The sequence below is a fragment of the Pelobates fuscus genome, chromosome 2, assembly GCF_036172605.1.
Source record: "Pelobates fuscus isolate aPelFus1 chromosome 2, aPelFus1.pri, whole genome shotgun sequence".
Taxonomy (NCBI): Eukaryota; Metazoa; Chordata; class Amphibia; order Anura; family Pelobatidae; genus Pelobates; species Pelobates fuscus.
In genome coordinates this window covers 303,578,095-303,599,194 of record NC_086318.1, presented here as the reverse complement: position 1 = coordinate 303,599,194, position 21,100 = coordinate 303,578,095, and the positions used below count along the sequence as shown (strand labels likewise).

Genomic DNA, 21,100 nt, shown 5'->3' with positions numbered 1-21,100 from the left:
ATGTATTTTTATGTGAATGTGATGTATGGTTTTAAAGTTATGAAAGTTGTGTAAAAGTATATTTTACACTGTATGCATAATGGGATTATGTGTCACACTAAGGGGAGGGGATGTGTGGGAGGTAACATCTATGTCATTGGTTCTTTTATGCCTCCCCCTGGGTGTGGCCTGTATGTGTGAGTTGGAAATAAAAGCCAGGCTGGATGAGCCAGTCCAGAGTTCCTGTTTTACCCTCAACTTGAGTCCTGTGTCTTATTGGGGGAATCTGCTACAAGGGATTGCTATGCTAGGCATATTCCCTTGCTATAATCACTGAGCTCTTGTAAGAGCTTGTTCCTGCTTCGTTCTGAAGGGAGATAGCTGCAGCCTGCGGTGCTTATGGTGTCTGGTGGAGTGCTTGGAGTCCTCTGGAAGCGCTAGGAGCATCTTTCAACGGAGGTACCCAGTCGGGGTGCCAGTGGATCCGTTACACACACTATGGGCTTTTTTTTATAATTACTAAATGCTAACTCTTTGTTTTTTACAATTTTGGCCACATCCTCGGAGTACCACAGTGGTTTCTTGAATATTTTGCTTTTACTGACAAGCCTAATGCAATTTTCTGTTGCCTTCAGCAGTGCAACTTTAAAGTAATCCTGTTTCTCTTGGACTCTATTTAAATTGCTCCAGTGTGATAATGACTCCTTTACACATATTCTAATTTTAGAAAAGTCTATAACTTTTGTTTTTGTGTGGTGTGACTCAGTCACTGTTCTTATATTAAACAACACTGACTGATGATCACTGGATCCTAAACGTTCACCTACAGTAATATCTGATACCAAATCTCCATTTAACACTAAATTTAGCATGGCCTGTTTACGAGTTGGCTCCTCAACGACTTGTTTTAGAGACAATCCCAGTAGGGAGTTTAGAATATGTGTGCTCCTTGCACAAGCAGCTATTTTGGTTTTCTAGTTCACATCAGGAAGATTAAAATCACCCATCTCACTTTGTGTCCAGGACTTTGTATTCCGGAGGCTGGCTTGCTTGGAGTTCTGGTCCTGGCTGAGGCTGATGGGAGTGGGCATGCAGCAGCTCACTTCAGCCTTTTCTCTGTTTCCTTGGTGCTGCTGCCTCCTCTATCCTGGGCAGCGTTTTGTTTAAAGCTGGAAGGAAGTGATCGGCTGTCACTTTCTTCCTGCTGATGCTACGTGGTCTTTTAAAGTGCTGCAGTGCCCGACCGGGCCCCTGCTCAGAGATAAAGAAATAATACCCATAAAGTGCAAATTATATACAATATCCCGGAAATCACACACACACACACGATCTGACATACACTGTATGTCGGATTATGTGTGACTTCTGGGATATTGTACACCCTGTTCCAAATTATATTTTTCTCATTTACCTAAATAATTGATGTAAATAACAGTCAGCATAATTCTCATGTTATCAACTATTAAGAGTAAAATTCAAATTTTATTGAACAAACCTCCTAATGATAACAGTATTTATTTTTAAACACAAAAAACTTACAATGCACTGTTCCAAATTATTACGCACAGTAAGTTTCAAAACACTTTATAGGTTGTAAAGAACTGAAAATTGTCATTTGTTGTGTTTGCAGCATATTTACCGAAATCAAAAGCTATTTCAATCAAACTTATAACAACATTTTAACTTTTTAAACATTTTAACAAGTCACGTTACATTTTAACATAGGACCCCTTATTTGATAGCAGCTTCACACATCTTGCATCCATTGAACTTGTGAGTTTTTGGACAGTTTCTGCTTGAATTTGTTTGCAAGATGTCAGAATAGCCTCCCAGAGCTGCTGTTTGGATGTAAACTCCCACCCTCATAGATATTTTGCTTGAGGGTGCTCCAAAGGTTTTCAATAGGATTGAGGTCAGGGGAGGATGGAGGCCACACCATGACTTTCTCTCCTTTTATCCCCATAGCAGTCATTGATGCAGAGGTATTCTTTGCAGCATGAGATGGTGCATTGTCATGCATGAAGATGATTTTATTACGGAAAGCATAGTTCTTCCTTCTGTAGTAGGGAAGAAAGTGGTCAGTCAGAAACTCCACATACTTTGCAGAGGTCATCTTTACACCTTTGGGGACCCTAAAGGGGCCGACCAGCTCTCTTCCCGTGATTCTGGCCCAAAACATGACACCACCACCGCCTTGCTGACGTCGCAACCTTGTTGGAACAGGGTGGCCGTCTACCAACCATCCACTACTCCATCCATCTGGACTATGCAGGGTTGCACGGCACTCATCAGTGAACAGGACTGTTTGAAAATTAGTCTTCATGTATTTTTCTGCCCAACGCAGCTGTTTCTGCTTGTGAGCATTGGTTAGTGGTGGCAGAATAGAAGGTTTATGCACAGTTACAAGACTCTGTAGGACTCTACACCTTGATGTGCTTGGGACTCCAGAGGCACCAGCAGCTTCAAATATCTGTTTGCTGCTATGTAATGGTATTTTAGCAGCTGCTCTCTTGATCCGATGCATGGATCTGGCAGAAATCTTCCTCAATGTGCCTTTATCTGCACAAACCCGTCTGTGCTCTGAATCAGCCACAAATCTCTTAATAGTGCGATGATCACACTTAAAGGACCACTTTAGTGCCAGGAAAACATACTCGTTTTCCTGGCACTATAGTGCCCTGAGGGTGCCCCCACCCTCAGGGACCCCCTCCCGCCGGGCTTTGGGATGAGGAAAGGGTTAAAACGTACCTTTATTCCAGCGCCGGTTTCTCTGAAACTGCTATGTTTATAAAAAAAAAAGGGTTTATCCTAGAGGGACCTGGCACCCAAACCACTTCATTAAGCTGAAGTGGTCTGGGTGCCTAGAGTGGTCCTTTAAGTTTTCGTGAAATATCTAATGTTTTCATACCTTGTCCAAGGCATTAAACTATTTCACTCTTTTCGGCAGCAGAGAAATCCTTTTTCTTCCCCCATATTGCATGAAAATGGTGGAATGGGGTAAAGGAGGCAGGGCAATGATGCAATTGCCTTTTTTATCTGGTTGGTTCTGCCCAAATTAATGGCACTGGGATGGAGGCACAGAACTAAAAATTTGGGACTGTCCCACTAAAATCCTGCAGAATATAGAACATGATGTGCAAGAATAGGTCCTTTCCCATTAGTCATGGTTGCTGGGAAATGACAAAAGTTTATAGAAGAAGCTCCACTTTTTATCAGCTCTGGCTTGGCCTTATGATACCTTTTAAATGTATTCAATGAAACTCTAATGCAGTCATTCAAAGTATTCCATATCTTACATCTTCATAAAGCACACAAACGAGACAGAGCTGCTCTAAAGAATGACCAATCGTGACAGGAAGTCGTTTTGCTATTCTCCCCTCCGACCACTAGGGGGCAGCCCTTCTTCACGTCTCTCTTTCCTCCGTCTTTCTCTATGGTTCCAGAAACCGCTTCCTAGATTCAGGCTCCAACCTTCGCTAGACACGTCACTCGGCAGCCTTCGAGCGGAAGTGACGTCACGGGAGCGTGTGACCAATCGCGTTGGCTTAGCGAGCCGGGCGGGCGGTCGGTTGGCTCAGCATGTCAGTGAGCAGGAGGATGCCGCGCTGGCCGGCCGGTCATTGAGGGCCATGTCTGTGCTGTACGCGCTGGCCTGGCGCCTCCTGCAGGCGGTGCTCTATACCCACCGCGCCCTGCTGCTCGTCCTGCTCCGCTGCTGGAACTGGAGGCTGTGGCGGGCGGCTGCCGCACTCCTCGTACCGGCCGACCTCGCTCTCTGGTACCGGCGGGGAGGGCGGCGAGACTGCGTCCGACAATGCGACCATCCCCGGCACTGCCGCTGCACGGAGCCGGGCCAGCCGTGCGAGTGCCAGTACCTGCAGTGCGAGCGGCCATTCGCCGAGCGCGGGGGGAGCGACGTGTCCGGCCTGGCCAAGCTCCCCGTGCACATGGCGCTGCTCATCAGCGAGGAACACGAGAGCTACACGGACGTGGCCAACCTGGTGGTGTGGTGCATGGCGGTGGGCATCTCCTATGTCAGTGTGTACGATCACCAAGGTAACCATAACAACCTAATGTAATGGGGCAGCTCATTGTCAGCCTTGTACTGAGAGTGATGGGAGTTAGTGTGCAATGTAAAGGGAAATATACAGCTCCTGTAGGACTGCCACTACTGTCCTGTGTACTCATTCGACCTTCAGGAGGAACTGTCATGTTTACAATTTTACCACAACCTAATGGCTAGGTAAGTTAGCTGTAGGTTGTGTTAAAGTTTTTTTTTTATATATATATATATATACAATTTGCTCTCTTATGTGTTGTGCCATGCAGAATCCAACAAAGTATGTGTATTAGTTAATACTGGCAGAGCTGTATCCTTGCGCATCTACAACACTGATGGGGTGCGAACATAATGACATTTGTCAATTAGATGAGATTGGCAAGTCCCCTCAATTTAGAAGCACAGTAGATGTAAGTTCTTGTTTTTTGTTTTGTAAACTCCCAAAATACCATTTACTAGGATGCAGACTCAAGGAAGTGACTGTTCCACTTCCAAGGAAATTTCCAAGCCAGGAGTAAATAGTTTTAGAACAGTATGACAACTTCTCTTAGCTCCTGCAGGCGCCCTACGAGACCCATGCAAGCTGTCAAACCATCCTTACACTGCTTGAAAAACAGTTTAGAAAGTTTCCGAGCACTTTTGGCACCATTGTTACCACTACAGCGAGGTATTACGGTTGTAGAGATTGTCGTGTTCCTTTTAGTTTGACAAATTATTGTTCATTTTAGTTTTACAGTTGGGGATCTATCTCTTGACTACCCCTGACCACATTGTTGATCAAAATTGAATTAAAGGGAATTTGCCACTATTTACCTGACACTCTGCTCCAATGCCTCACAGAGATGGGTGATGGGTGTTTTAAGTCAAACATCAACCGCCTGTCCTCCCTCACTTCTCCCGTGGGCTTTACTGATTTGCAGGTAATACCACAAGCAGGGCGAACCTCTTGCATGACAGCAACATGCCTGCTTTGTTGCAAGCATGCTGGCGTGTGAACAGAGTGACGTCAGTCAAGGCATTCCTATACACCTTACCCAGTGTTAGCATCACCGACTAGTTACCATAGTAATCACAGCACTTGTGTGGGTGGAAAGTAGGACCATTGGGAGGTCCCACTTACTCTCCCTTTCAATGAATTCTTCGCAGAGTCTATGCCAAATTGATTGACAGGCTACCATGTTCCTAGCACTCTCAGAAGATCAATGTCATTCATGCTGAGTCAAATTAACATTTATAAAGCAAAAGTGCTATTTCCATAATCAGAATGGCCAAGGGTCTTCCTGGGGGATGCCAAGAAGACTATTGGTTTATTTCAAAACGTTCTTCAACAGTTTAGTATTAAACTGCGGCATAACTACAGTGTGCTATAATGATTATGTTGCGTACATATACAGTGTGCTATAATGATTATGTTGCGTACATATACAGTGTGCTATAATGATTATGTTGCGTACATATACAGTGTGCTATGAGTAATGTTGCGTACATATACAGTGTGCTATAATGAGTATGTTGCGTACATATACAGTGTGCTATAATGAGTATGTTGCGTACATATACAGTGTGCTATAATGAGTATGTTGCGTACATATAATTAGGAAAACCAAAATATTATCTATCTATGTGAGAGCACGTGATAGTTAAAACATAACTTTTATTACTTCAGTAAAATAGGTAATTAATACACCTAAAATGCTCGGATGAGCTAACTGGAGAAATGCGCGCGTCAGGGGCTCTGGTAGCTTTTCATTTACAGTAGGATGTCAGCCTGTTATTGCCGCATACCTGATTGTGGAAACTAACATCTCCGCTACCACCAGTGATACTTTATCTAGTTTCCAGTAAGATTTACTTTTCCTCGGATCTATAGTGGCTTGCGCCTTAACCCCTTAAGGACACATGACATGTGTGACATGTCATGATTCCCTTTTATTCCAGAAGTTTGGTCCTTAAGGGGTTAAAAAACCTCTGTACCTTGTCTATACTAATTATTACCGCAGCATTATATGCGGCGATATCCAGCTAATGAGCTTGGCTTATTCTCTAATAACCTTATCTGGTGATTTTTCCTTGACACTGATGATTGGGCAAGGTGGGCTAAAGAGAGAGGATAGAATTTTGGGTAAGGGGTGCCCTCGGAGACACTTTAGGTTGCTCTAACTATCCAGATTAGGACTATCTATACTCTCTCCCTTCCCTATCTATACTCTCTATTGCCTTATAGTTACTATTTAGCTATCTTTTGTAATACAAGTTGAAGGCATATATATTGAGAGTGTCTAATACCTATTCTTAGCACATCAATGCGCAACTATTTCCTCAGGTAGTACTACAACCACTTCAGGTACTACTTGTGGATACTAGCATTGAACTGTCCTCATAAGTGGAAATTACCTTGTTTGTAATCACTTTATCAATATATGAGGTTTATTTTAATCATTTTGCGTTTTAGGTGTATTAATTACCTAATTTATTGAAGTAATAAAAGTTAAGTTTTAACTATTATGTGCTCTCACATAGAGCTGTGGAGATTTATTTTGTTTTTCCTAATTGAATTAACCATTTAGGGGTTCTTCCCCCCACCCCCCTTCTTTTTCTTTTTTTTTTTTTAAATAAATCTCCCAGTATCTATTCCTATTCATTGTTGTACTGGCTCCTTTTTTTCTGTATCTGTTGCTTACATATAACATACAGTTTAGTTAATTTTATAAATTATCTGCCAGCCTCAAAAGAGTGGCAAATTCTGAGAATTGAGTTCCTGCCTTTGTTAAATTCATGATTTGAGCTTTGAATCTTAAATATGTTGCATAGGGTAACCATCTGTATGTCTGAGCTGTGGGGGGAAAAAAAACAGTTTTTAATTGTAAAATATTACCTTAAGGCATTGAGTGGATGACTTTCTATATATATAATTTTTTTTTGAATGCTGCACATTTGAGTCATGTTGCCAAGCCACATCATTTTTTTATCTAATTCATAGAGCTTCCGTTTCAAGCACTGATTAGTAATGGTTACCTTCTCTAAACAGTGTTTTTACTCACAGACATTTGTTTATTTTGTTTATAGAGCTGGTAAATAGATACACTGCTCTGGAACAATATGCACCCACTTTAGTGTTCCTAGCTTTCATGCTTTGCCTAAGATGTTATAAAAAAAAAAGTAAAAATACTCTAACCAGGTTGGAGATACTGTGAACGTATTATATTGCACCTTTGGGCATTTAAAGGGCCACTCTACGTTCCATGAACACTTTATCCTATTTAAGTAGTTATGGTTACTGGAGTCCCCAGGTGCTGTCCCAAGGTACACTTTTTAAGGAATACTTGAGTGGTGCAATAAAAATTCAATAAAATAAAGATTTACTCACATTTTATTCCAGCTCATTATCTACCTGTGCCCTGCTTACCTCTCCATATCCGTGAAGTGCTTACGTGTAACTTCTTTAATAAGGTCCATATGAGCAGTGTGAATTTAAAGTCTAGGAACTGAGCTACCTAGTCTATTCTTAAAATAATCTGTTAATGTATTTTGTTACTTCAAACCATTGTGCCTTGGTAACTACCCCACCATATGACTCACTGGCATATGCAAGTAATATGAATAGATACTTTGTGAGGACTTTTTGCTCTTTGTCTGATAAGTTAAGAAGATGAATTTGAGAAACCAACGCATTGGTTTTGCAATACTGCACTGTCTTCCTATAATTACTAAATTTACTTCTTGTTGAGAAGGGAAGAAATCTGATTGTTCCAAAGTCAATATGTTTTAACTCCACGTTTGTTGCATTAATTGTAATCTCTTCAAATTTAGTTTTTTTTTTTTTTTTTTTTTGAGAGGGGGAAAGGTGGGGGTTGTTTTTGAAAGGTTGAACTTTGCATGAAGTGGAAAGAACTACTACTCCAAACAAATTGTTTTCTGTGGTTTTACTGCAACATTCAATGACCTTCTTGGAAGGAACGTCCTAGTCCAGTAGTATGTACATGTTTGCACTGATGTGTTAATGCTGGAATGTTGGATTTCTATTAGAGGAATTCTTGGTTTCTAGTAGACATCAGGTCTAGTGCCCAGAGTTAGGTTTCTAATGAAAAGAACTCTACAGACTCGATATCAGACATCATGATTACCACATTGAGAAATAGAGGGGTAAAGATCAGCACTTGTGAAAGAATATTTAACTCCAAATACCTAAAACACTTGCTTGAATTACTTCATGTATGAATAATGTGCTCTCTTCTCTTCATATAACGAAGTGCAGTTTTCAATAGAAATTAGCATTTTTACAAATTAGCCTTGCTACAGCCCGTGGCCGTTAATACCGGTCCTGTTACTTTGTTTAACTCAGTGGAGCTAAATTTTAGAGTCAGGCAATTCTCAGTGAGCTGCATTGGGAAGTCTGGGTTGGGGAACTAGGGGCAGTTTGTAAAGGCTTCAGACAAGAGAGCTGCGTTATTTGCAAGCAGTGTTTAAATATACCCCAATGAAATAATGCATAATTAAACACGTTCATAACGTTCATGTTTTCATTATGTCTAATAAAGAGTGATTTAATACAAAAAAAATTAATTTTTTATTTGGGCAGTTGACTTTCCCTTTAACCCCTTAAGGTCCAAACTTCTGGAATAAAAGGGAATCATGACATGTCACACATGTCATGTGTCCTTCAGGGGTTAAGAGCGCAAAGTGTCTTTGAGAGTGACTGTTTATTTCCGAAATAGCATTCACAATATTAATAAATAAAAATTCAATTTCTTTAATAATAAACCATAATTATGCATTCAACCGTTACCATATTTATTTGCACAGGGTTCTTAAAGGGACACTCCAGGCACCCAGACCACTTCTGCCCATTGGAGTGGTCTGGGTGCCAACTCCCACTACTCCTAACCTTGCAAGTGTAATTATTGCAGTTTTTTATAAACTGCAATAATTTCATTGCAGGGTTAACTCCACCTCTAGTGGCTGTCGACTAGACAGCCACTAGAGGTCACTTCCTGATTTCTAGCAAGGATTTTCCTTGCTAGAGCGTCGCTGGACGTCCTCTCGCTGTGTGAGAACCTCCAGCGTCTCTCATTTCCTTGAAATTCATGACATACAGACATTGACTCGAGTATAAGACTGGTGAAAAACTCGTCTTATACTCAAAAAAAAATAAAAAAAATAAAAAAAAAAAAAAATATATATATATATATATATATATATATATATATATATATATATATATATATGACAGAAAAATTCAGTGTGCATAATTAGTGCAGGTTAAGAAAAGTAATTAAAAATAAATTCATTTAGTTCTGATTTACAGAATATATAATGTGTCTGAGATTTAAATTTTTTTTTTTTGGTAGTTACAGGTCACAAAGCACAAGGAGTAAAATAAACTTAACGCGGAACGATTTTAGAATTTGGTATGTTTGTCTTGTAAGCTGAATAGCCATTAAAGAAAACAAAATTGCCACACAAAAGTATATATTTATAGTAGACACCACAGGCTATTTACCCAAGGTTGTTTTGACACTTTCTACGTAGCCATTTCACAGCCAATCTCTGCTAAATATTGGAGTAACCTGTCGACCCCCACTGCTCGTCAAAACCCACAAGGGTTAATTTACTTTCTAATTGCCTTAGTCTCTCATGCCCTATGCGGTCATTCTCGGTCTCCTCCCGAACCCACTGGACTGTTGTCCCATGGTTCCCAGATCCTCTGGAAAGCTACCGTGGTTCCTTTTACCCTAGCTGTCAGGTCGTCCATTAGTTTGCTTTCCTTGATCCTAGAGATTACTCCCGAGAACGTTGAGCCCTCCGGTGACAGCCACGCAGTTGCTATTGCTCTACGTGCGCTTAAGGTGATCTTATGCACTAATTTTTGTTCTCTCCTGGTCCATCCCTCCAGTGATCTATTTAAAAGTTATACCCAGGGGTCCAGTTCCAGGGGTCTGTCAAATATCTGTTTCATCCAGTTCTCTCCTGACTTCCAGTTCAGACAGCTATGATGGCTCTCCTTCTTGACTGCCTTGTGCCCCAACACAAACTGGACGTTAGTGCTACTCAGAGAGAAGCTTTGGATTTGGTGCTTCTCTATGGTAAGCATTGCAAGTACACCAGATGTTTTGCAAGCTCCTTGCCTTCCGGTGGAAAAGCAGTAAATTGGTCTGGAGATTATTGGTACTGATGATGTCTCAGAGGCAGGCACAAACAATTGCCAGGTGCCCTCTCATGGTTGGATTAGAGCAGGCTTCCCCAAACTCTGGCCCTCCAGATGTTGCTGAACTACAACTCGGAGAATTATGGGAGTTGTAGTTCAGCAACATCTGGAGGGCTTAAGTTTGGGGAAGCCTGGATTAGAGGCAAGTTATCCCTTTATTTAACTAAAAGGGGTACCCAGTAAACGAAACAATACTTTGTTATAAATAATACGTATGTGACTATAAAATACTTGCTGCATTCATCTTTATTGTGTATTTTTCAGCTCTCTCCAATTTTGCTGTTTTTGGAGTTACTGACAAAACAAAACACATTTAGATATATCCCCAAACACGCATGCTTTAAATTATGCATTTTTATTTCATTTGGGGTATATTTAAAAATTACTTGTAAAAGCTTCAGATCTATTGTCTACAACATTTAAAAGCTTTCTTCAGCAGCCCAGACATTCTGTGGCTGTCCAATTTCCTACTTCGCAATGCAGCTCAATGATAAGTCTTTAAAAAGTAGCTGCTCTGGGCACTTGCCAGCCCTTTGAGTTGAGCTCTGCTCAGCTAAGTAACCATTAAGTTACAGGACTGGTTATATGTAAGCCTTGAAGGTACATTCATAAAAGTATCAGTTTCTTCTGAAATCGGCACTTTTTGTAAAATGAAAAGAGAATGCTCCTTACAAACATAAAGTACTTAAGCAAGATGTTTGGAGTGTTCCTTTTTACTATAATTAGTGAATAAACCGATCTTTACGAGAATCAGACATTTAGAGAGTTTTGTGCCCCCCCCCCTTTTCTTTTTCTTTTTTTTTAAGGTTCTGTATGTAGTTCTTGTATAATTCAAGGTGATCTTGCTCATAAATTCCTCCACATTCATAACCATGTGATGAGATTGTTTAACTAGTATGTGTTGGTTCTGGGTTGATTTAGCAGACTTAATCTGTTTAATAGCAAACACAACACGGTACATGTAAACATAATTTTATATTTTTTTCTCTCTCTAAGGCATCTTCAAACAAAATAGTTCCAGGCTGATGGATGAAGTATTAAAACAGCAGAAAAAACTCTTGGACCATGAGTATTGCAAGTACCCACTAGAGTATGCAAATGGAAGCATAGACAAAACTGGTAAAGGTATGTTCATTCAACACAGGCAAACTGAGATGGAACTATTAACAAGATGGAATTGGAAAATTAAAATGTTTCCAAGCTATGTATGTATTTTTGTTTTGCTGCTTTGTCTTTCATTCCCCTCCTCCTCACTCTTCCCACCCCTATCTAGACATATAAACTGTCAGTCCATGAACAGAAAGTCCAGTGTTAAGTTAATTATGCTTGTTTTTTTTTTTTTTTTTTAACAACCTTTTTCTTTTTTGGGCGGTTTAATAAGTTTTGCTCCATAGTTCTGCTTCTCCGAGTTATCTTCTTTGCTCCATTAAGACAATTTGCACATCTTCTGGATGCACTGCAAACATTTCTTGGGGATGTATTACAGCTAACAGATTTAAAAAGAGAGAGCTTGTAAGTTAACTAAAGCTCCCAGAAACTCTTGCTCTGCCTCTAAAGCCCTGCTTTGAGGGGTTGATAAACCCCAAAATGGCACCTGACTTCAACAAATTTAGTTTTTGGAGTGTCAGCAGCCCTAAGGATATCTGTCTTGACCACCACCATAATCAGTAGAGATCGAATCTTCCTAACCATTGCGTGCCTTTCCTAATGTGTCAGAGCAGCAGTATGAAGAAATAACATTTGAATTCATTATTGTAGGAGGGAGCAGGAAAAATAATCTTACAAGGGCACAAAGAAATGCAACAGAAGCTAAGTTTTGGCTTGGTGTTAATGCTGTGCGTCTAAACATCCGCACAGTACCATCTACTTGACTCTCTTTGTTCCCTAAGAATAAATTCTCTGCCCCTTGAAAATAAAAACCTGTGAGTCTTCCACTATCTGAAGTTTTGGCCAAAACTGATCTTCAGATAGTTGCTGTCCTGTGCATCTATTTGTTTTATAGGGTAGATTCTTGTGGTGTGGTGGTTATGGACTGTTATGAGAAAGGGTCTTTGAACCCATAAACATTAGTAGTATGCATATTCTCTGTTAATAAATAGGGCCACAATAATGAGCCTTTTCACTGTTGCAAAGTGCTCAGTTTGAGGTTATGCTCTTATAGCAGTTTAGTACACACAAAACACTTTATCAGGGCTATTCACTAAACTGTCCATTGTCAAATTAAATTCAAAAGCAATTGGAAATTGCATGTGGATTTCAAATAACAAGGAACATCTTTAGGATTAGAAACATTTTCTCCTAACCCTATAGTGCTTTGTTAACCTTTTGGGGTCTGGAGATAAGGAGTAAAACAGTGGTTTTACTTGCCGTTTCTCCCTTCCAGTGCCGTTGTCAGCGCTGCCATCTTGCCTCCAGGGCTGAGATCACCAAGGTTGATGGTCTCAGCCAATCCAATGCTTTCCAGTATGTACGAATTGGGAAGCTAGTGTGCACGTGCAGCACTCTGCTATTTCGGTGAAATAACTTCCAGTGGCTAAAAGCCATTAGAGGTATTTAAACCCTGCAATGTTTTACTTGCAGTGTTAAAACTACAATTAAATGTAATTTAAAAACTACTATAGTAAAAACTAAAGTTGGCAAAGCTTCTGCTAGCAACAGCGTGGGAAACATGGCATTGTCTATCATATTGCAAGACAATATCAATGGAGGCTCCTGCAGTCTCGATTTCTCCATAAACACACAAGTACAGCACTGACGTGGTCTCCTGGTGGATAAATAACCATGAGCTTAAGATTAAAGATGGCAGCAGATGCGGGGGACAACTTCAGGTAAGTAGAACTCACCCATGCTGCACCCAGAGCAGTGATGTCACAATGGGGGGGGGGGGGGGGGGTCCTGGAAGGTCACAGCAGCTTTAAATCGCTTGATTAGAAAAATTCTATGTAGAGCAGTTTAAGCTTGACTATTTTCAGCCTGAAATGTTTAGTTCCTTTGTAAATTCTCAACTAGTATCTGTTTAATAAATAAACATAAAAGGAATTTGTGACACTGGATTCTTCTTGATTGAATTAGTGAGACTATTTTTCCAGTTGGATGTAAACAATACAGTACAATGGGCGGCTTTTGTTCTTATTTGTAGACGTCTGTTTAGGCTTCATTTTGTAATCCTCTGTGGCTAAAAGTCTTCCCTGGCTTCTAGTCTTAATACCATTTCACATTAAATTAATCTAGTCATGAGGCCGAAAAAGATTGTTCCCACTGAGAAACCCTGTTATACAATGTTTTTTTTTCTCTCCTCCTCACCCTTCCTTTCCTTTTTTGTGAAAGTCAAATTTTGTACAAGGGGGTTTTAGTAACTTGCAGAAGTAGCATGGGTATTTGGTGTGGGTTGAGCAGACCTAGCTTAGTGGTCTCTTGTGCATTATAGCTACAACACTTCTCACAAATTTGTTTGTAATATGTTTTGTAGAACACTGTGATAAGCTAAAGTGTATTTTATATAAATCAAGATAGTGTTAATCTAATTTATCTCCTTCTGTATTCCTTAACCGATTCGTGACCAGTGCTTAGGTATATCCTAGCAAACACTCCATCAAAAAAAGTGTCTTAATAAAACATGGTTTTGGATGGAGCAACACCTACTGGCAGGCCTGCCCACAAAAAAAATACAGAAAATTCACTTTGTCTCAGTGTCAAGGCAAGTTCTCTTGGAAGGGCTGTGCCACCAGCATGTTGTGCATGCTGACCACAAATGCAAACTACGCACAATACAGTAGTAGGCCCAGAGCTCCTTTTCTCCTTATCTTTGTAGCCTTTTCTTGTATATGGCTGCTGCAAAACCAATGCCGTGTGAATTAGTGACCTTTAGCCATCACCCACACTACTGATAGTTCTGCAAGCAAGACGAGCCACCAGTTCTGAGCACAAATCAAAACCTTTATTTTTGTTTTCTGACCATTTACCTTTTAACTAAAAACTTTGTCTCCTGAACGGTAAATCTGTGTTTACAAAGGCAAGCCAATAGTACCACATTTCCCCTACAATGTATGAAGGTAGCAGATACATTACTCTATTTCATACATGGCTGTAACATTTGCAATACCATTTGCACTCTCTCCACAGCATTTAGCAACTTGCCTATTCTGAAGATGTTATCCGCAGACGATGGGAAGGCTGCGATTGGAGAAGCTGCCCAAAGATTCTGCCAATTAGTAGCAGAAGAGAAGAGGAAACCTTCTGATATGGATGTGCATGTCTTAGACCGTTTACTAAGAAGTAAGTAGATTGTTCAAAATATTTTCCACTATATTTTGTAGTGAAATTCCAAATGACTTGGGCATGTTAAAGGAACACTATAGTCACCTAAATTACTTTAGCTAAATAAAGCAGTTTTCGTGTATAGATCATTCCCCTGCAATTTCACTGCTCAATTCACTGTCATTTAGGAGTTAAATCACCTTTTCTGTTTATGCAGCCCTAGCCACACCTCCCCTGGTTATGATTGACAGAGCCTGCATGAAAAAAAAAAAACTGGTTTCCCTTTCAAACAGAGGGAATTTACCTTAAATAATTGTATCTCAATCTCTAAATTGAACTTTAATCACATACAGGAGGCTCTTGCAGGGTCTAGCAAGCTATTAACATAGCAGGGGATAAGAAAATCTTAATTAAACAGAACTTGTAATAAAGAAAGCCTAAATAGGGCTCTCTTTACAGGAAGTGTTTATGGAAGGCTGTGCAAGTCACATGCAGGGAGGTGTGACTAGGGTTCATAAACAAAGGGATTTAACTCCTAAATGGCAGAGGATTGAGCAGTGAGGCTGCAGGGGCATGTTCTATACACCAAAACTGCTTCATTAAGCTAAAGTTGTTCAGGTGACTATAGTGTCCCTTTAACGTCCCACAACATAAACAAGCGGAAATGTATAAATCAAGAATCTCTTTGTAAAATGCTGTGTTGACCACTTAACTCTGTTCATTTTAAGTTATTTGTGAAGATAGAATGTTTATGGAAAAACTCCTATAGATTGTATTGGAATTACTGGAAGCACAAACTCAGTCAGAAGATAGCTCTTTTGTAATAGGTGGTTGTGGGTATTTATACAGCTGATGGGGGGTGAGAAAAGTTGTAAGGCTGAAATGTCAAGGTGATGTGTGTTCAGATTACCCTCACTGAAGCAGATTTGCGAGATAGTCTTTGCTTACGTAAGACGAAGGAACGGATACTTTATTTATGTATGCATTAAATTCTGGGGAAATGTGACAGAAGGTGCTGCTCTTCCCTGTAAAAAAAAAAATAATAATAAAAAAAATAAAAAATAATATAAATATATATATATATATATATATAATATATATATATTTTCCAAAGAGGTAGCAGCACTCACGGTCCAGATAAAAAAAATCCACATTTTATTAAAGCATATTTAAAATGATCGACGTTTCAGTCCACTACACGGGACTTTTCTTAAGATCAACAGTTCTGCTTGAGAACTGTTGATCTTGAGGAAAGTCCCGTGTAGTGGACTGAAACGTTGATCATTTTAAATATGCTTTAATAAAATTTGGATTTTTTATCTGGACCGTGAGTGCTGCTACCTCTTTGGATTTTTTGGATATTTAAAGCCTTGGTTTAGCACCCGGCACACAAGGGACATTTAAAGCGTGAGTGCAAGAGCATTTTTTTCTCTCTCTCTCTCTCTCTCTCTCTCTCTCTCTCTCTCTCTCTCTCTATATATATATATATATATATATATATATATATATATATATATATATATATATATATATATATATATATATATATATATATATATATATATATATATATATATATATATATAATCTATCATCCCTCCACCTTTTACAGTATATGTACGTATGAGTGTTGAAGTCAGCAGGTTAGTACACAGTACACGGATATCTTTCTGAACCTGAAAATAGCAAAATTTATCGGTTGCCATTTAAATGAACACTATAGTTACCCTGACCACCTCATCTAATTGAAATGATCTGAATGCATAGTCCCAGGACATTTAATAACTATGGTGGTGGATCCAAACATACATACAGGATTGGGACAGATCATTGACACTTAAAGTATACTTTAGGAACTCACAGATTACGGACATCTGTGTGCCCTCAATTTTTTCCAGTTATTTGCTTTGTGTAGATATATATTTGTTTGTACTTTAGTGTATTGAGTTATATATTTATGTTGATTTGGCACTAAGCACTTTAGTGTTTTGTACTTTATATATGGTGGACTAGTAATGGGATTTGAGATGTTTACTTCTATATAGGAGAGATTAGCCCTCTTATCTATACTTCTATGTTGTCAATAAACTACCCTTTTTTCTATTTTGCCTTAAAATTGAGTGCGGTATCATTTTGGTATCTTCTATAATTATATGGTGGTTCTTTAGAGGTGACTCTGATATCTGCACCAAATTTGTGATTAAGTGCAAGTACCATTGGATGTTTTGGGTTAATCTGATATTGTTAGATTTGAATGGCATTCTTGTCTTTGGGTGCAAGTTAGGGTGTGGCTGGGTATTTAAAAAATAAATAAATAATAATAAAAAAATATATATATTTTTTTGATTATTATTCCCCACCACCCCCTGCTTATTAAGAATATTACAAAAACAAGCTTGTCAGCTGTGATTTTAATTAATTTTTTTCATTAATTACAACAAACTTTAAGATGTTTGCCATTCATTACAACTAATCAACTTTGTTCCATGTTTCAAATTCATATACTGTATATAGTTGATTACATAGTCAAATAAGCTATTTATTCATTTGAGTACCTTTAAATATTATTAGTGGTATTTTCAAATCTACATTTCTTTCCTGCTCTAGATACACATAAATTCCCTGACCCGGATCTTATATTAAAATTTGGCAATGTAGCCAGTACCTTAGGATTTCTGCCTTGGCACATCAGACTTTCAGAAATCATGTGAGTATCCTGTGTCATCATAGCTGTACTTCTCTAAATTATTTCTAGTCACATGTTATTATCTACATTAACATAATGCGAATTAAAAAGGGTAAGATATAATACACTAAAACAATGCACAACAAAATGACCTCTCCTTGTCTCTGTCAGTCTGAAAAAGTAATATATGGATGCAATTGCTGAGACTGTGTGCAGGGGCTTGATGTCATTTTATGGCAATGCAAATAGATTTCAGAAGCCAGTGTAAGTAGGGTGAAGCGTTCACGCATAGCTTGTTAAACAAAAGCAAGATTATAAAATTACCTTTCAAAATCTAGTTATTTTTTATGGAGTGATTAGGGCATCTAAGGTAGGTTCCTTACAGTGAACCTGAAAAAATTTACTTACCTGAAATCGCTCACATATACATTAAATACACCATATATCACAAAATTCATGGTGTATTTAATGTAAACTATAAAGATTTACTCACTTTTTCTCTGTTCCAGGGCTGCTTTGTGGGTGTTACTCTTCATGTTTATACCCACTTCCTGGCCATCCTCCGCTTCGCCTTCGCTCCTTCTGATGTTTTCTTTGTTTTGCACAGCTTCAGGCACCTCCTCAAGCAGAGCAAAATTTGTTTGTGACGAAGCAAGTGTACCAACGTTGGAGTGAAGTGATGTTCCTATTCTCCCTAGGCGGCACTAGAAACAGTCTTAAGGAGTTTCCATAGCAACCATGGTACATGCACTGTGGCTGCTATGGGTGGAGAGCAAAAGGACCTCCTGTGGGAGGTGTTTTCTGCTCTGTCAGTCAATGCCTCGACACGCCTAGGGCTTTAAATGAAAGCTGGGCAAAAAAACTATTTTTAAATAGATTTTTCTCCTAAGCTATACATTTCCTAGCAAAACTGCTAGTACACTGAATGTATAGATAAAATCTCCTCATGCTCAATCTCATGAGCATACATTGTTTAGGACATGATAGGTGCCCTTTATACGCTTAAAGAGACGCTTTAGTCACCATAACAGCTTCATCTCATTGAAGTATTTATAGTGTCTGGAGTCCCCGGTACTGTCCTTTCATTAAGCATTAAACTATTTCCAATGTCTCCAGCAACCCATTATTCTCTGTTCTGCTTGAGCTGACTAGGAAGCACTAGTGTGAGTGTGATTGGCTGAGAGTGTCAGCTGAACACATGCAGCCTGTCACAGTCCAATTGCTGGTATGAATACGTATGGCTACAAGGAAGTGTGTAATATCTTGCCTAAGCCATACCTTCAGTGGGTGCAGGGCTATGGAAAGCTGGGGACCCTCATTCTGTATTAAACTGCTCAAAATGGCTTAATACTGAATGGAGAGACAATGATGGGGGACTCCAGATTCTATAACAATTCAATGAGATAAAATGGAATGGTTATAGTACCTACAGTGTCCCATTAAAGGGAAACTCCAGTGCTTGAAACAATCCGTTTTCCTGGCACTCGAGGTACCCTCTTCCTCCCACCCACCAATCCCCGGTTACTGAAGGGGTGAAAACCCCCTTCAGTCACTTACCTGAGGCAGCGGCGATGTCTCTCGTCGCTGTCTCCTCCTCCGCGCTGCTCCTCCTTCTGATTCCGCCGGACGGTGGGCGAGACTGATCAATGCCACGCATGCGCATTAGCGCTCCTCATAGGAAAGCATTGAAAAAGATTTTCAATGCTTTCCTATGAGGAAATAAGCTAATCTTTGCTAGAAATCAGGAAGTTCCCTCAAGTGGCTGTCTAGTAGACAGCCACTAGAGGAGGAGTTAACCCTGCAATGTAATTATTGCAGTTTATAGAAAACTGCAATAATTACACTTGCAGGGTTAGGAGTAGTGGGAGTTGGCACCCAGACCACTCCAATGGGCAGAAGTGGTCTGGGTACCTGGAGTGTCCCTTTAAGTACGCATGGTATGTTGATTCTGTCATGGATGTTCTTTCCACAGTTTGTGCCCCCAGACTTGACCGATGAGCTGTATGCAGTGGCTGAGGTGAGCACTGCATAAGCCATTGTTTCTGTTTTTTTACAACAAACAAGTGGCCGCATGTTAAGGCAAAAGAAACACTCCAGGATATCTCATACACCATATGAGAGATCCTAGAGTGTTTACGTTCACGAGTAGGCCTTTGTGGAGTAATTTGTCAATCTGCTATAATGCCACAAAATACGACCTAGGCCCAGCAAATGCATCTTTCAAAATGTTAACTGTTGAACCTGAAATGATCCACACTCTGACCTGTAGCTTCACAGGATAGTGACAAAGGCATACATTAGGGGTATTCTATTCAGAAGATGTAACTGAACACAATAAAGGTTTTGTGCAGGAGTAGCACAAATCAGGTTTAAGCAATACACATGAAAAAACTTTGTGTGTTAAAAAAAATCTGAATTTTACTGCAATATTTAGCAGAGATTGGTAGTTAAATGACTGGTAGTAAAAACTGTCAAAATACTATTGGTAACTAGCCTGTGATGTATACTTTAAATATATGCTTTTGTGTGGCAGTTTTGTTTTGAGATGGCTATTAGTCAAAACTTACCAAATTCTAAAATTAATCCACATTGAAATTGCATTTTACTCTTTGTATTTTGTGACTAGTAACTAACAAAAATAAATTGTGGTATTGCTGCTCCAGTTCAGCTTCATGAAAGTCAATAGTTTTCTACACAAATGTTTGGAACGGAGCATCCACAGAGGGTACATTTATGACTTGTCCTTTGTTCCCTTTGACCTTTGCAAAAGACCAAAGTAAATGGGTTTCTCACAGATCTGCTTTTTTTGTCCTGATTTGTATGCCTTTGCATTCTAAGGATCCTGATCATCTGTCTACTTGGGCACAGAAGGTAATTATATTGCAGGAAGGCTTTCACAGGGTGTTTTACCAGTGACTGGTATAATTGCATATGCTTTTCAACATTTCATAGTCTCTTGCAATCAAGGGTTGTTTATTTTATTTTTTCTTCTTGTTCAATATAGTTATCAGAACTAATATGAAACCTTGTTGCATATGCCCAATCTAGCAAGCTCCCTCTAAATGTTTACAATATATATTTCCTAATTTATACAACATATATTTCATGTTAATTTTGTGTCTTCTTTCCGTAGTTGTATACCGACACATGTGAATATCTGCTATGAAGACTTTTATTCTGCTCTCCGTTGCTACGCAGGTTGTGAGCAGCGGCTTGGGAAATAACCTTGTTCTCTGAGATGGTTAAATGCTTCCTTCAAAAGGGATTCTGTACATCTGTTTACAATGAATCTGTGTCCAGCCTAGCTGGTTCTCGGCTTCTACCCTAGCTTTGGATTTCTCATTATTATCCAAAATTCTCATCAACCTTAAATCATCTGAAGTGTGTCAGCCATCAGTTTGGAAAATCACCAATTTGCTTGACAGAGATTGATTGTTTGGATACAAGTTCAGCCTTTGAGTTACAGCACTTGCTTTAGTAAACCAAATTATATAATTTATATGAAGAGCATCTCTACTTACCAACATTCCATATTGAATCATTTCAGAGCCTACATGAGTACAGCTACAGTCTGTATAATGTAACAACATACATCCAACTACCTTCTGATCAAGAAGAAAAGTCCTCAGGTCATCAGTCCGTCCTGTTTTCATCCTTGATTTGGACATTTATGTTGGCTGACCAAAGCTTTGGGATCATTATTGTAATAAATATATACATTTGATATATGGAATGTAGAGAGCAGGGCAGGGTCCACCGCAATAGAGGCTTTGTACATCTTTTCGACCAAATGCATAGGAGCAGGTGTTAACAGAACTACTTGCATAAAGTTTTTTTTATTCCCCCCCCCCACCACCTTCACAATTTGAGGCTGAGACAAGGGCAAAGCTGGCATCATTCAAACCAAAAAATA

General features: G+C 39.3%; 1 protein-coding gene across 1 annotated transcript; it reads left to right on the top strand.

Annotated features, from left to right (window-relative positions):
- Window positions 1-3,478: 3,478 nt before the first annotated feature.
- On the top strand, window positions 3,479-20,948 carry NUS1 (NUS1 dehydrodolichyl diphosphate synthase subunit). Its single transcript, XM_063441268.1, has 5 exons — window positions 3,479-4,035; window positions 11,241-11,369; window positions 14,367-14,519; window positions 17,109-17,208; window positions 20,321-20,948. The coding sequence occupies exons 1-5, from the start codon at window positions 3,609-3,611 to the stop codon at window positions 20,409-20,411; spliced, it is 900 nt and encodes a 299-aa protein (XP_063297338.1). The 5' UTR covers window positions 3,479-3,608; the 3' UTR covers window positions 20,412-20,948.
- Window positions 20,949-21,100: the final 152 nt, after the last annotated feature.

Excerpts from the sequence above, each read along its gene's own strand:
- NUS1 (XM_063441268.1), top strand. The coding sequence starts at position 3,609 with ATGTCTGTGCTGTACGCGCTGGCCTGGCGCCTCCTGCAGGCGGTGCTC. Across the intron at positions 11,370-14,366 it reads CATAGACAAAACTGGTAAAG|CATTTAGCAACTTGCCTATT; the intron begins GTATGTTCATTC and ends CTCTCTCCACAG. Across the intron at positions 17,209-20,320 it reads ATCAGACTTTCAGAAATCAT|TTGTATACCGACACATGTGA; the intron begins GTGAGTATCCTG and ends TTCTTTCCGTAG.